At 37.2% G+C, this 15,039-nt stretch overlaps 1 protein-coding gene across 18 annotated transcripts in view; it reads right to left on the reverse strand.

Annotated features, from left to right (window-relative positions):
• Positions 1-15,039, reverse strand: part of KDM6A (lysine demethylase 6A) — a 260,874-nt gene that overhangs the window by 140,575 nt on the left and 105,260 nt on the right. For all 18 annotated transcript variants that reach the window (XM_004376914.2, XM_023731902.1, XM_004376913.2 and 15 more), the window contains one exon: positions 13,566-13,615. In XM_004376914.2, coding sequence (XP_004376971.1) covers positions 13,566-13,615 — 50 coding nt within the window. The remainder of the gene's footprint in view (positions 1-13,565; positions 13,616-15,039) is intronic.

The raw sequence follows: 15,039 nt of genomic DNA on the forward strand, positions 1-15,039 counted from the left end.
AGGAGGTCTACTCCATATGGTAAAGGGATTAAATAATGATTTATAAGATGTGTTCTATTTCTAAAACTGTAAAAATTTAAAAAACAAATCTAACTCTTACTCCCAAATATATTGCTTTTTAACTTTTCCCACATCATTCTCTTCGTCTCATGTGTCCAGTAAATCCCCCCCCTCCTTTTTTTGGTTAATTTAAGCATTAAGCTTGTTGAAACATTAGTTCGGTCTTACCTTAAGTTCTAAATATTTTCATGTTGTGAAGCACTTCATGACTAGTGCATTTAAATATTCAATACAATTCTAAATTCAAAACACAAATTTGAATTAGAAGAACCTTGAGTTTTTCCATTATAATAATTTGTCCCTTAACATCTCCCTCTTACCCTACATTAACCCATAATCCCACATCAGTGCAACATTAACGATAAAAGAAAACCATACGGGAGTTAAATAGCCTAAAGAAAAGCTCACTAATCGGGTTCAATTAGGAAAGAAAGCCAGCAAAAATTTCTGAGCTGTTAAGAAATACGACATTACAATTTTCAAGCACGTACTGAATCAGGCAGTAAAATAATATTATTTAGACCTCCTTAGTGAATCTGCTTCAAGGACAAGAACTGTTTATAATGAGCGCATCCAAAACATATATAGATTAGCCTCTATAAGCTTTGAATTCCAGAAATACTTGGTCCCCTTAAACAGTGATATTATAAAGCCCCATTATAAATGTTAATTTACTGATTAGTTTTATTCAAATGCTGTAAATTAAAATTTAATGCAACTCTATCAAAGCCATTGTAAAAGTAGGTATTTTTTTCTTTTAACCTAATGAACTGACTGATCAGTGATTTGGTAATCAGAGAAACTATATTTAAAAAACAAACAAACAAACTCATTGCCATCAAGTCGATTCTGACTCATAGTGACCCGGTAGGACAGAGTAGAACTGTCCCACAGGGTTTCCAAGGAGCGGCTGGTGGATTTGGACTGCCGACCTTTTGGTTAGCAGCCATGGCTCTTAACCAAGGTGCTACCAGGGCTCCTTAATGAATCAAGCTACAAAAAAAAAAAAAAAAAAAAAAGGTCAATTTATTTTTCAAACGGAAAAAGACTGTTCTTCATACTTGCTTGTAAACCTTTCTTTTCTTAAATTCAAATGAGAAAAAGATTTGCTTTTGCTTATTTAAAGGTTCACAATTATAACTACGTGTATAAAAAATTGTTTAGGAAACAACACAAGATAAAAGTCATGAAGAAGTATCAGCACCACTTAGCATATTAACAAATATCTGTATAGTCTTCTACTTGTGTACTAAAATACAAAGCAACACAAACAGTACACATACTAGATCAGTATGCAATAATCAATTGTTTCTATATAGTAGTAATAAAGAGCAAACCTGTTGTAGTTAAGTTGATCTCGAATAAAATTTTACATAGCATCAAAAAATAAAACTGGAATAAACTTAATGAAAAATGTACACTGAAACCTACAAAACATTGCTGACGTAAATTAAAAACCTAAATAAACGGTGAGGTATACAATGTTCATGGACAAGCAAATGTACTATTATTGATGACAGAAATTCTCTCCAAATTAATCCATATGTGTAATGTAAATCCAGTCAAAATCCTGGCTGAAGAAATTGATAAGCTGATTCTAAATTTTATATGGAAAGGCAAAAAACCTACAAAATGAAAAAAAAAAAATCTGTTTTTAAAAACACAGAACTTACAGTGATTGATTTCAAGACAACAGTCACCAAAACAATGTGGTACTGCCTAAAAATAGACAAATGGAACATCAGAACACAGCAGAGGATCCAGAAATAAACACAAAGTTGAATGGTCGATTCATTTTTGTTAAAGATAAAATGCTACTTCACTTTTCAAAGGTTATTCTTTTCAACTCACGATGCTAGAACAACTGAGTATCTATACAGGGGTGAGAAGGGAATGAACACAGACACTTACCTCACACTATAAACAACTTGAAATGTATCAAAAACCAAAATATAGGAGATATGGCTATAGATGGTCTGAAAAACAACTGAGCAGAAAATATGATTCTGAGATAGTCAGAGATTTCTTACAAAAACACAAAAAGCACAAACTATAAAAGAAAAAACTCATTATATGGACTTTAAAAAATTCATAAATCCACTCTTCAAAAGGCACCATAAGAAAACAAAAAGGCAAGCCACAGACGGTGAGAAAATATTTCCAAACATATATTTGACAAAGAGCTTTTATCCAGAATATGCAAAGAACTCATAAAACTAAATTAAGATGATGAAAAAGCAATATTAACATGGACAAAAGGTTAGAATATGTAATTCATACAACACACACACAAAAAAGCTATACAAAAACCAAGAGCATATACAATATGCTCAACATCACTTAGTCATCAGGGAAATGCAAATTACAAGCAAAATGAAAAATCACCATCAACTAGAACGGCTAAAGTTAAAAACACAATACTGAGAGCTAGCAAGATGTGGAACTGGAAATCTCACATATCACTGTTAAGAATATTAAATAGTACAGCCACTTTGGAAATTACTTTATCTGTGAAACCTACATTTGCAATGTGATCCAGCATTCCCGAACACTAGATATACAAAAATAAATGGAAGACACTCAAAATACGACTAGGGAAGAGCTGCCTACTCAAAACAGAGTGGACCTTAATGATGTGGATGGAGTCAAGTTTTCCGGACCCTCATTTGCTGATGTGGCAAACCAGTTAATACGATTATTATTCAAATCTATACACCAACCACTAAGGCCAAAGATGAAGAAATTGAAGATTTCTACCAACTTCTGTAGTCTAAAATTAATCAAACATGCAATCAAGATGCACTGATAGTTACTGGTGATTGGAATGCAAAACTTGGAAATGAAGAAGGATCAACAGCTGGAAAGTATGTCTTTAGTGACAGAAATGACACCAGAGATCACATGATAGAATTTTGCAAGACCAATGACTTCTAAACTACAAGCACCTTTTTTCAACAACATAAACAGCAAGTATACACGTGGACCTCACCAGATGTAAAACACAGGAATCAAATTGACTACATCTGTGGAAAGAGACAAATTAAAAGCTCAGTATCATCAGTCAGAACAAGACCACGGGGAGACAGGGCCAAGATGGTGGAGTAGTCAGACGCTTCCAGTGGACCCTCTTACAACAAAGACAGGAAAAAACAAGTAATTTGATTATATATGGCAATCTGGGAGCTGTGAACATCAAAGGCAGAGTTGAGGAATCGGACAGAGTGGCAGGGGAGGGAGAGACGGGTGGGCAGCAGCAAGGAGTTGCCAGACCTAACCAGGCGAGAGCCGCTGCCCTTCAGGTCTGAGCAGCTCATGGGTGAGCGGTGAGGCAGGCAAGAAGCCATGCTCAAGAGGCATGTTTTCCGCACCGGGAGAGACCCAGCACCAGAGTCTACGTGGCCACCCAGAACCAGTGAGAAGTAGCCCTCATCAGCGAAATATAACTACTTCCGTATGGCTTACCACACAGATAAAAAACACTCCCCTTAGAGAAACACCTCTCTCCCATTTACCTCCCCACTCCCTGCTGTGCACTGGGTCTGAGACCAGCTTCAGCAACTACCGAGTCCCCTGGGCCAGAAGCAGGATCCATCACATGCCCGGAGCCATTCTCCCTGCCTTGGAGAGTGAAAAAATTAACCAACAGGGGAAAAAATAAACTGCCGGCTCTCCTAAGCCAGGAACCCAGGGTAAGCACAGCTCCTTTGCCTAGGCACAGGCATAAGGGATCCATGGACTTTGAGTGCCTTTCCCATTGCATAGACTTGTGTGAGCCCATCTCAATAGCGTAGGCCCTCATTACCGCAGTATAACAGGGTATATATACCGGAAGTCTAACTTCAACTGTTTCCGCTGTGAAGTAGCAAATTCTTGACATCTGACACTGCTCTGCCCATTAAGCAGGGTCTACACCTACCCACATCAGGGGCCTGAGGACTGGTGGCTCCACCCATGACACCTAGCCACCTGCCATAGGGGCCCATGAAGAAGAGGTGCCCCCCAGTCCTTACAGCCAACAGCACTAGATGCTCAAAGTCCGGCTGCAAAAGCCACCCACCTACACGCTCTAGGGAACAGGGACGCGCCTTCCTCCTGGACACTCGGGGGCGGCCATCAGCCTCCTGCCTTGCTCAGAGTGTGTCCCCCTGCTGCAGCCAGATGCCTGTGCCTACACCAATCACCCATTTCTGTCTAGGACTGTAAGTGAGAGCCTGCACCACATACTTGGTGACCATCTACCTGGGCACCTGAGCTGACTCCATACAAGAGGAGTGGGCGGACTCCTGAGCTCACATACCTAGTAACAGATCTAACCATCTGGTGACAGGACATTAAAGCTTCAAAGGTGCCAATAATCAAACTACCTCATACGAGCAGCCTTCCTGCGCATATCAAAACAAAACAAGAAGCTAGGACACAGTGAGCAAACATAAATAAACATAATAACTTATTGATGGCTCGGAGACAAGAGTCAATATCAAATCACATAAAGAGGCAATTCATGATGGCTTCAGCAAGCTCCCAAAATAAAGAATCTAGAAATTTTCCAGAGGAGGAAAATTTCCTGGAATTACCAGAGGCAAAATACAAAAGATTAATATACAGAACCTTCAAAAAATCAGGAAGGAAATTAAGCAAAATGGAGAACACACAATAGAGGATATTTAAAAGATCAGAGAAGACCATAATGACACATTTAACAGGCTGCAAGAATGTATAGACAGCAATCAGAAATCCAGAAGTTTAACAATAAAATTTCAGAATTAGAAAACTCAATAGAAAGTCATAGGAACAGAACTGAGGCAACAGAAATCAGGATTAGTGAGACTGAAGATAAAGCACTGGACACCAACTCATTTGAGAAAAACTCAGATAAAAATTTAAAAAAATGAAGAAACCCTAAGAATTATGTGGGACTCTAACAAGAGGAATAACCTACAAGTGATTGGAGTACCAGAACAGGGAAGGATAACAGAAAATACAGAAAGAATTGTTGAAGATTTGTTGGCAGAAAACTTCTCTGATATCGTGAAAGATGACAAGATATCTATCCAAGATGTTCATCGAACCCCACATAAGGTAGATCCCAAAAGAAAGTCACCAAGACATATTATAATCAAACTTGCCAAAGCTAAAGAGAAAGAGAGAATTTTAAGAGTGGCTAGGGATAAACGAAGTTATCTACAAAGGAGAGTCAGTAAGAATTAGTTCAGACTACTCAGTAGAAACCATGCAGGCAAGAAGGCAATGGGATGACATATATAAAGCCTTGAAAAAAAAAAAATGCCAGCCAAGAATTACATATGCAGCAAAACTGTCTCTCAAACATGATGGCGAAATTAGGGCGTTTCCAGATAAACAAAAGTTTAGGGAATTTGCAAAAACCAAACCAAAATTACAAGAACTACTAAAGGGAGCCTTCCAGTTAGATAATCAGTAACATCAGATAACAACCCAAGACTAGAACACAGGACAGAGCAACCAGATATCAACCCAGATAGGGAAGTGACAAAAGTAAATTAAAGCTAAAACACTGAAAATAGGGAAACAGATGTCAATATGTAAAAGATGACAACATTAAAACAAACAAGAGGGACTAAAAAATGTAGACATAGATTTTTTTATATGGAGAGGAAGTCAAGGAGATATAAGGAAATAAAAGACTGGTATAAACTTAGAAAAACGGGTAAATATTAACGTAACCACAAAGGAAACTAACAATCCTACATGTCAAAATAAAAAACAAGAAAAATATAAAGACTCAGCAAATACAAAATCAACACCAATGAAAAAGATGAAAAGAAAATATGTAAAGAAAAACAACTCAGCACAGACAATTAAGTGGAACAAAGAAACTGTCAAAAACACACAAAAAAAGACATCAAAATGACAGCACTAAACTCATACCTATCAATAATTACGCTGAATGTAAATGGACTAAATGCACCAATAAAGAGACAGAGAGTGGCAGACTGGATTAAAAAAAAAGATCAGCCTATATGCTGCCTACAAGAGACACACCTTAAAGACAAAACAAACTAAAACTTAAAGGATGGAAAAAATGTATCAAGCAAACAACACTCAAAAAAGAGCAGGAGTGGCAATATTAATCTCTGACAAAATAGACTTTAAAGTAAAATCCACCACAAAGGATAAGGAAAGACACTATATAATGATTAAAGGGTCAATACGCCATGAGGACGTAATCATAATAAATATTTGCACACCCAACGACAGTGCTCCAAAATACGTAAAACAAACTAACAGCATTGAAAAAAGAGAGATACACAGCTCCACAATAGTAGTAGAAGACTTCAACATACCACTTTCGGTGAAGGACAGAACATCCAGAAAGAAGCTCAAAAAAGACAAAGAAGAGCTAAATTGTACAATCAACCAACTTGGTCTCACAGACATATACCAAACACTCCACCCAACAGCAGACAAGGAGACTGTCTTTTCCAACACACATGGTACATTCTCCAGAATAGACAACATACTAGGCTATAAAGCAAGGCTTAACAAAATCCAAAGCATCGAAATATTACAAAGTATCTTTTCTGACCATAAAGCCATAAAAGTCAAAATCAACAACAGAAAAAGCGAAGAAAAAAAAATCAAACACATGGAAACTGAACAACACCTTGCTCAAAAACTACTGCGTTATAGAAGAAATTAAGGACGGAATAAAGGAATTCATAGAATCAAACAAGAATGAAAACACATCCTACCAGACCACGACCAGGGCCCAACTACTGAATAGACCATCAATTGCTCATATGTAAATTCAAGCTGAAGTTGAAAATTAAAACACGTCCACGAGAGTCAAAGTATGACTTTGACTATATCCTACCTGAATTTAGAGATCATCTGAAGAATAGATTTGATGCACTGAACATTAATGACTAAAGACCAAACAAGCTGTGGGATGAAATCAACGACATCACACATGAAGAAAGCAGAAAGCCATTAAAAAGACAGGAAAGAAAGAAAAGACCAAAATGGATGTTAGAAGAGACTGTGAAACTTGCTCTTCAACCTAGACTAGCTAAAGTGAATGTAAGAAATGATGGAGTAAAAGGGCTGAACAGAAGATTTCAAAGGGTGGCTCAAGAAGACAAAGTAAAGTATTACAATGAAATGTGCAAAGATCCGGAGTTAGAAAACCAAAAGGGAAGAACGCACTTGGCCTTTCTCAAGCTGAAAGAACTGAAGAAAAAATTCAAGCCTCGAGTTGCAATACTGAAGGATTCTATGGGCAAAATACTGAATGACACAGGAAGCATCAAAAGAAGATGGAGGGACTATACAGAGTCACTGTACCAAAAAGAACTGGTCAACATTCAACCATTTCAGGAACCTATGGTACTGAAGAAAGAAGTCCAAGCTGCACTGAAGTCACTGGAGAAAAACAAGTCTCCAGGAATTGATGGAATATCAATTGAGATGTTTCAACAATGGGATGCAACGCTGGAAGCGCTTGCTCATCTTTGTTAAGAAATTTGGAAGACTGCTACCTGGCCAATCAACTGGAAAAGGTCCATATTTTTGCCCATTGCAGAGGAAAAGTGATGCAAGAGAATGTGGAAATTACTGAACAGTATCATTAACATCACACGTGACTAAAATTCTGCTGAAGATAATTCAAAAATGGTTGCAGAAGTACATCGACAGGGAACTGCCAGAAATTCAAGCCAGATTCAGAAGACGACGTGAAATGAGGGATATTACTGCTGATGTCAGATGGATCTTGGCTGAAAGCAGAGAATACCAGAAAGACGTTTACCTGTGCTTTATCGACTATGCAAAGGCATTCAACTGTGTGGATCATAATAAATTATGGATAACATTGCAAAGAATGGGAATTTCAGAACACTTTACTGTGCTCATATGGAATCTGTACATAAACAAAGAGGCAGTCGTTCAAACAGAACAAGGGGATACTGCGTGGTTTAAAATCAGGAAAGGTGTGCGTCAGGGTTGTATCCTTTCACCATACCTATTCAATCTGTACGCTCAGCAAATAATCTGAGAAACTGGACCATATGAAGAAGAACACGGCATCAGGGCTGGAGGAAGATTCATTAACAACATGCAACATGTAGATGATACAGCTATGCTTGCTTAAAGTGAAGACGACTTGAAGCACTTACTGATGCAGGATCAAAGACTTCAGCCTTCACTATGGATTACACCTCAACATAAACAAAACTCGTAACTGGACAAATAAGCAACATCATGATAAACAAAGACTGAAGTTGTCAAAGATTTCACTTTAGTTGGATCCACAATCAACACCCATGCAAGCAGCAGTTAAGAAATCAAATGACGTATTGCACTGGGCAAATCTACTGCAAAAGAACTCTTGTGATCTTCCTGTATGTTGTAAACCTGCCTCTATGATGTTAATGAGGGAGGATGGATGGCAGTTGTGTTAGTAAGGCAGGACCTGATCTACAAGACTGAATTGTGTCCTGAGGCAATCTACTGAGATATAAAAGACAGAAGTGAGCAGTGAGACAGGGGGACTTCATACCATCAAGAAAGCAGTGCCAGGAGCAGAGCGCGTCCTTTGGACCGGGGTCCCTGTGCCGAGAAGCTCCTAGTCCGGGGGAACACTGATGAGAAGGCCGACAGAGAGAAAACGCCTTCCCCTGGAGCTGACGCCCTGAATTTGGACTTTCGGCCTACCTTACTGTGAAGAAAAACTTCTCTTCGTTAAAACCATCCACTTGTGGTATTTCTGTTATGGCTGCACTAGATGACTAAGACGAGGACTAAGATGCACCTGACCCAAGTCATGGTGTTTTCAATCGCCTCATATGCATGTGAAAGCTAGACAACGAAAAAGAAGACCAAAGAAGAATTGATGTCTTTGAATTGTGGTGTTGGCGAAGAATATCAAATATACCATGGACTGCCAGAAGAACAAACAAATCTGTCTTGGAAGAAATACAATCAGAATGCTACTTAGAAGCAAGGATGGCGAAACTTTGTCTAATGTACTTTGGACATGTTATCAGGAGGGACCAGTCCCTGGAGAAGGACATCATGCTTGGTAAAACAGAGGATCAGCTAAAGAGAGGAAGACCCTCAACGAGATGGACTGGCACAGTGGCTGCAATGATGGGCTCAAGCATACCAATGATTGCTTGGACAGTGCAGGACAGGGCAGTGTTTTGTTCTGTTGTACATAGGGTCACTATGAGTTGGAACCAACTAGACAGCATCTAACAACAAAAACAACAGGGGGATAAAAAACAGGTAAATAATTGCCTAAGACCAGGGGTTAAAGTGGGAATCACCGAGAAAGGGGCAAAAGGGAACACTTGGGGTGATGAGAAAGTTCTATGTCTTGACTGCGATACAATCACACAACGCTATATAATTGCCAAAACTTAATAAATTGTACACTTAAAATAATGTAAAGTATACCTCAGAAAGCTAAAAAAAAAAAAAAAAGCCACATATTTTTGTGGATCTAAACAGTTAATTAAAAAGTTTGTTTGGAAAACCAAGCAAACAAGGAGAGACAGAAAAATCCTAAAAACAAGAGCACTGGAGTAAGAACGCTTTAGTCCTACCGTATATTAAAACATACTATAAAACTTCTGTAAGTAAACCAAACATGTATAAGTAACCCAAAATCACTGCCATCAAGTCAATTCCTACTAGTAGAGACCCTGTAGGACAGAGTAGAACTGCCCCATAGGGTTTCCAAGGCTGTAAATCTTTACGGAAGCAGACTGTCACATCTTTCTACCTCAGAGTGGCTGGTGGATTTGAATCTCTGACCTATCAGTTAGCAGTTGAGCACTTAACCACTGCGCCACCAGGGCTCCTTCTATAAGTAAAACAATGTGGTAATTTAATTCATGAGCAGACTAATGAAACAGACCAAAGAATGCTTAAATAAGAAATTTGCATATGATTATTTAGTATATAGTTAAAGTAACACCTCAAATTAGTGGAAGAAAACGTGAATTTTTAAAAAATATATTGTGTTGAGATAACCATATGGAAACAGATAAAATTAGGTGTTCTTCACACTATACATCAAAGAAAAATCCCAAATGGATCTAAGAGCTAAATGTAAAAAATAAAAGCATTCAAGCAATAGAAGAAAACATGGGTGAATTTCCCTAACACCTGGGAGTGAGGAAAAAACTGTCCTATGATTCAAAATGCAGACGCAATATAGGAAACACCAATAAATTTGACTACACAGAAATAAAAGCAAACAAAAAAGCTTCTCCTTGGGCAAAAACAACCAACCAAACACACAAAAGCAAAGTAAAACAACAAATGACAAACTGGATAATAATATCTGCCCAAATTATATCACAAATAAAGGACAAATACACCTAATACATAAAGTGTGACTATATAAAAGAGAAAAACAAAAACAAAGGCAATAGAAAATGGCAAGAGATATGCACAAATATTTCAGAGAAAGAAATGCAAAGGGTCTTTAAATGCCCCTCCCCCACAAAAATACGTCAAACTCACTCACAATTAAGAAAACGCAAATTAAAACTACAATGAGCTATCATTTCTCACCTATCAGGTTGGCAAAAATCCTCCTAATATATGCTTTCTTGGAAAGAGCAAGAGGAAACAAGCACTCACCTACATCATTGAAAGGAATGCAAAATAGTTCAGTCCCAAAGGAGTCATATTTAGCACTTACCCTTTGGCCCAGCAATCCCACTTTTAGGAATCTTTAACAAAAAATCACTAACAATAATATTAAAAGACACTTTTACTAGACTGTTGACTGCAGCACTATCTGTAAAAGCATAACGCAAAATAATTGAATAAATTATATAATAATTCTTTGTAACCTTGGGTAAGGTAAAGATTTCTTAGGTACAACAACAAAATCACAAACAATAAAAGAATAAATTGTACTTCAACAAAATTCGAAACTTTCATATTTCGAAATTCACCATAAAGAAAGTGAAAAGACAAGCCAAAGACTACAAGAAAATATTTGCAAATTATATAGCTGATAAAGGACTGTATTAAAAATACATAAAGAACTCTTACAACTGAATTAACTTTAATTTTGAAAACCCAATTAAAAATGGACAAAGGGTTTGAACATTGTACCAAAGAAGACATATAAATAGCTAAGACACTCATGAAAAGATGCTCGACATCATTAGTCATTAAAAAAACCTGTTTCCATCGAATCAATTCCAACTCATTGCAACCCCATGTGTTACACAGTAGACCTGCTCCATAGGGTTTTCTTGACTGTAATCTTTACAGAAGCAGACCGCCAGGCCTTTCTTCTGCAGTACCACCAGGTGGATTTGAACCACCAACCTTTAGGTTAGTAGTTGAGCACAAACCATTTGTGCCACCCTGGGACCTCTTCATTAGTCATTAAACCAAACCAAACACACTGCCATCGAGTTGATTCCAACTCATAGTGACTCTACAGGACAGAGGAGAACTACCCCATAGGGCTTCCAAGGCTGTAAATCTTTATGGAAGCAGACTGCCATAGCTTTCTCCCACGGAGCAGCTGGTGCGTTCAAACTGCTGACCTTTCAGTTAGCAGCCAAGCACTTTAATCACTGAGTAACCAGGGCTCCTTCATTACTCATTAGGAAAATGCAAATCAAAACCAAAAGAAGATGCTACTTCACACCCACTAAAATGGCTACACTAAAAAAGCAGACAATTACAAGTGTTGACAGGATGTGGAGAAATTGGAACCCTCATACATTGCTGGTGGGAATGTGAAATGGTGCAGTCACTCTGGAAAACAGTTTTGACAGTTTCTCAAAATGTTACATATAGATTTACCCTATGAACTAGCAATTCCACTCCTAGATATCTACCCAAGAGAAATGAAAACACATCCACACAAAAACGTGTACATAAATGTTCACAGCAGCATTATTCACAACAGCCAAAAAGTAGAAACAACCCAAATGCCCATGAACTGATGAATGGATAAATAACGTGTGGTATAATGACACAATGGAATATTATTAGGTAATAAAAAGGACTAATCCATGCACTAAAACATGGATAAAGCTTAAAAATATAAGCTAAGTGAAAGAAGCCAGTCATAAACAACCACATACTGTATGACTCCATTTATACAAAATACCCAGAAAAGGTAAACCTATAGCGACAGGAAGTAGGTAAGTAGTTGTCAGGGGCTGGGGGTGGACACAAGGTTTCTTTTGGGGTAATGTTCTAAACTAAAACTGTGGTAATCATTGCACAACTCTGAAATTTTACTAAAAAGCATTTAACCGCATACTTAAAATGAGTGCATGTTATGTTACTCATATTATACCTCAATAAAGCTTAAAAAAAAAAAAAAACAAGCCACAGACTAGGGGAGGTATTTTCAATACATTAAAAAAAAAAATTACCAAGATGTAAACTCCTACAAATGAAAAACAAAGATAAAGAAGCCAATACCAAAAAAAAAACAAAAACAAAAACAAAAAAATCCACAGAAGTATCTGAAATAGCAATTCATATAAAGAAAACCCACTGGTCAATATACTTACACTGAAGAGTAAATATGACGTGAAAGATTAACCATCCAGGATAACTTTATGCACTGCTTAAAGTAAGATGATAAAGTGGATGATTCACTGCTATGCACAGTTCTTCATTTAGGTAGATCTTTTAAAAAATGGTTAGTTTTCAGCTCTCCTCAAAGCTTCAATTACAGACCGTACCAAGAAAGATTTCATCATAATGTTCCTATTACACCTTCCCTTTTCGGCCTGATACACTTCAGTCTGACCACCATACATCTTTTACTTCCAGGTACCAACTTAAGACAAGAAAACCAAGGAATCACTTTGTTTAGTTGGTTTTGCTTGCTTTTAAAAGTTACCACAGTTTAGGATCATCTATGGCCAACAGAAAGCATCAGAAGCAATCTAATTCTTTTAATCAAATACACGGTGGTTCATATAAGATAGCATAAACAAATTAACATTCATTTTCCCTTTTCCAAGCTTTTCCTCTAGAAGTATTATTTTTTAGTCAACCTAAAAAGCAAAAGAATACACCTACTCCTCACTCATCAACTATCTCATTACCCAACATTTCGCATTTATGACAATACTAAAAAATCTACTATCCGATTCTTTTGTGCATTAACAATGTACATCTGGCAGTAACAAACATTAAGGCACAAGGTCAGAGTAACTCTGGCTGTGATGATTAAGGTTATGTGTCAACTTGGCTGGGCCATGATTCTCAGTGGTTTGGAAGTTATATAATAACGTAACTTGGTAGCTATGTAATGATGTAATTTGACAGTTACATAACGATGTAGTCATCCTCCGTTTTGTGATCTGATGTGATTATTCTCCTTTTTTGTATAACATCGATTTTCACATAACGACCCAGTCTTTGGAACCTGACCATGTTGGTAAGTGAGGAGTGGATACAATTCATTTTGAGTATAACCAGCAATAATCTGACCAAAAAAACAAACAGGCATGCAAATGTGGACTAACCTTCCAGTAGTCAGATTGTAAACTGTAGTATCTCTGGTATGCAGATAATGCTGAAAGAGGAAAAATAATAATGAGTCACAATAATGTAAAATTTCAAAATCAGTAATTTTTAAGTAACATATAACAAACTTCCCACCAAACCCCACCTCCTGGCAGTGATATCCCAAAAACCAAACAATTAAAAAATCTGGGGCCTCCCTTCTAAGAGTCAATCATAGTATCAAATGTCAAATATATAAGAGTTCACTGATGTAAAACCATGGTCAAATCTGAGACCTGTACTTGAGTAGATATAAAACCTAGGCTACCCCATGAATCAACTTGACCTTCTTCAGAGACCAAAAATGACAGAGGATTAAGATTTTTCTAAGGCTACTCCAGAACATGATATATTGTTTTTTCTCACAAGGGACCTAACTTCCTAGAATGACTAAGAACTCACCTACCTCAAAGAGGAAAGGAATTATTTCTTTTGTGATATTTCCTTTCATACCACCACTACCACTACCAACACCAACCAAAAAACCCACCTCACCATTACCCTATTCTTAGGCTACATTCAATTCAATTCCAAGATAAAGTGTATCTATCTCATACCCCTAAATCCATCTCAAGGCATAAGGATCTGGAAACAATTAAAATAGTTCCTGTCAACCTAAAAATCGAGGTGAGGTGGGAATAAAGGGTTAACTAAAAGCTATACATGCACATTAGAATGGTGGAGAAATGCTTTTTTAAAAAACCAATGGGCAAACCTCAATCCAGATCAATTAAGTCAGAATCTCTTACAGTATGGGCTAATCATTTATATGTTTAAAGGACCCCCCCACCCCCGACCAGGTGATCCTAAAAGTACAGCTGGGACTGAGCACCATCCTACAGACAAAGGCAGTAAAATGGGAACAAAAGCAGGACAGCAAAGAGGCAGAAGCTTGGACCCATTCTAATATGCTGGGAAATTCTTAAGACTTGAGGCAATTTTATGAACTTCAGACATTTGTACAACAGAAGTAAATTGCAAATACTACTTGAAATGCTTTCATAAAAATCAAAGCTGGCAAAAGACAATTAAGAAAAAAACAAATGAAAAGTAATGGAAAAAACTTGTTCTATCATATACTGAAATTATCAAAAAATTAAAAAATTAGAATACAAACAGAACAAAACTGGAAGTCCACAATGAGACCCTGGTGTATGTAAGAATAAGGATATAGGTGGCATTTCCAATTAATGTGAAATTAACATAATAACCAGCACTCGAGTACTTATATGAAAACAAAAAAGTAAAATTTCTAACTCACATCATATACTAAATTAAAAATAAAAAAATAGATTCAAGAGTTAAATATAAAAACGAATCCATAAAACTACTAGATAATGAGGAAATGCTCGCGATCACTAGCCATTAGAGAAATGCAAATTAAAACCACAATGAGATACCATCTCACCCCGGCATTACTGGCACGAATCAAAA

The sequence above is a fragment of the Trichechus manatus genome, unplaced genomic scaffold, assembly GCF_000243295.1.
Source record: "Trichechus manatus latirostris isolate Lorelei unplaced genomic scaffold, TriManLat1.0 scaffold00046, whole genome shotgun sequence".
Taxonomy (NCBI): Eukaryota; Metazoa; Chordata; class Mammalia; order Sirenia; family Trichechidae; genus Trichechus; species Trichechus manatus.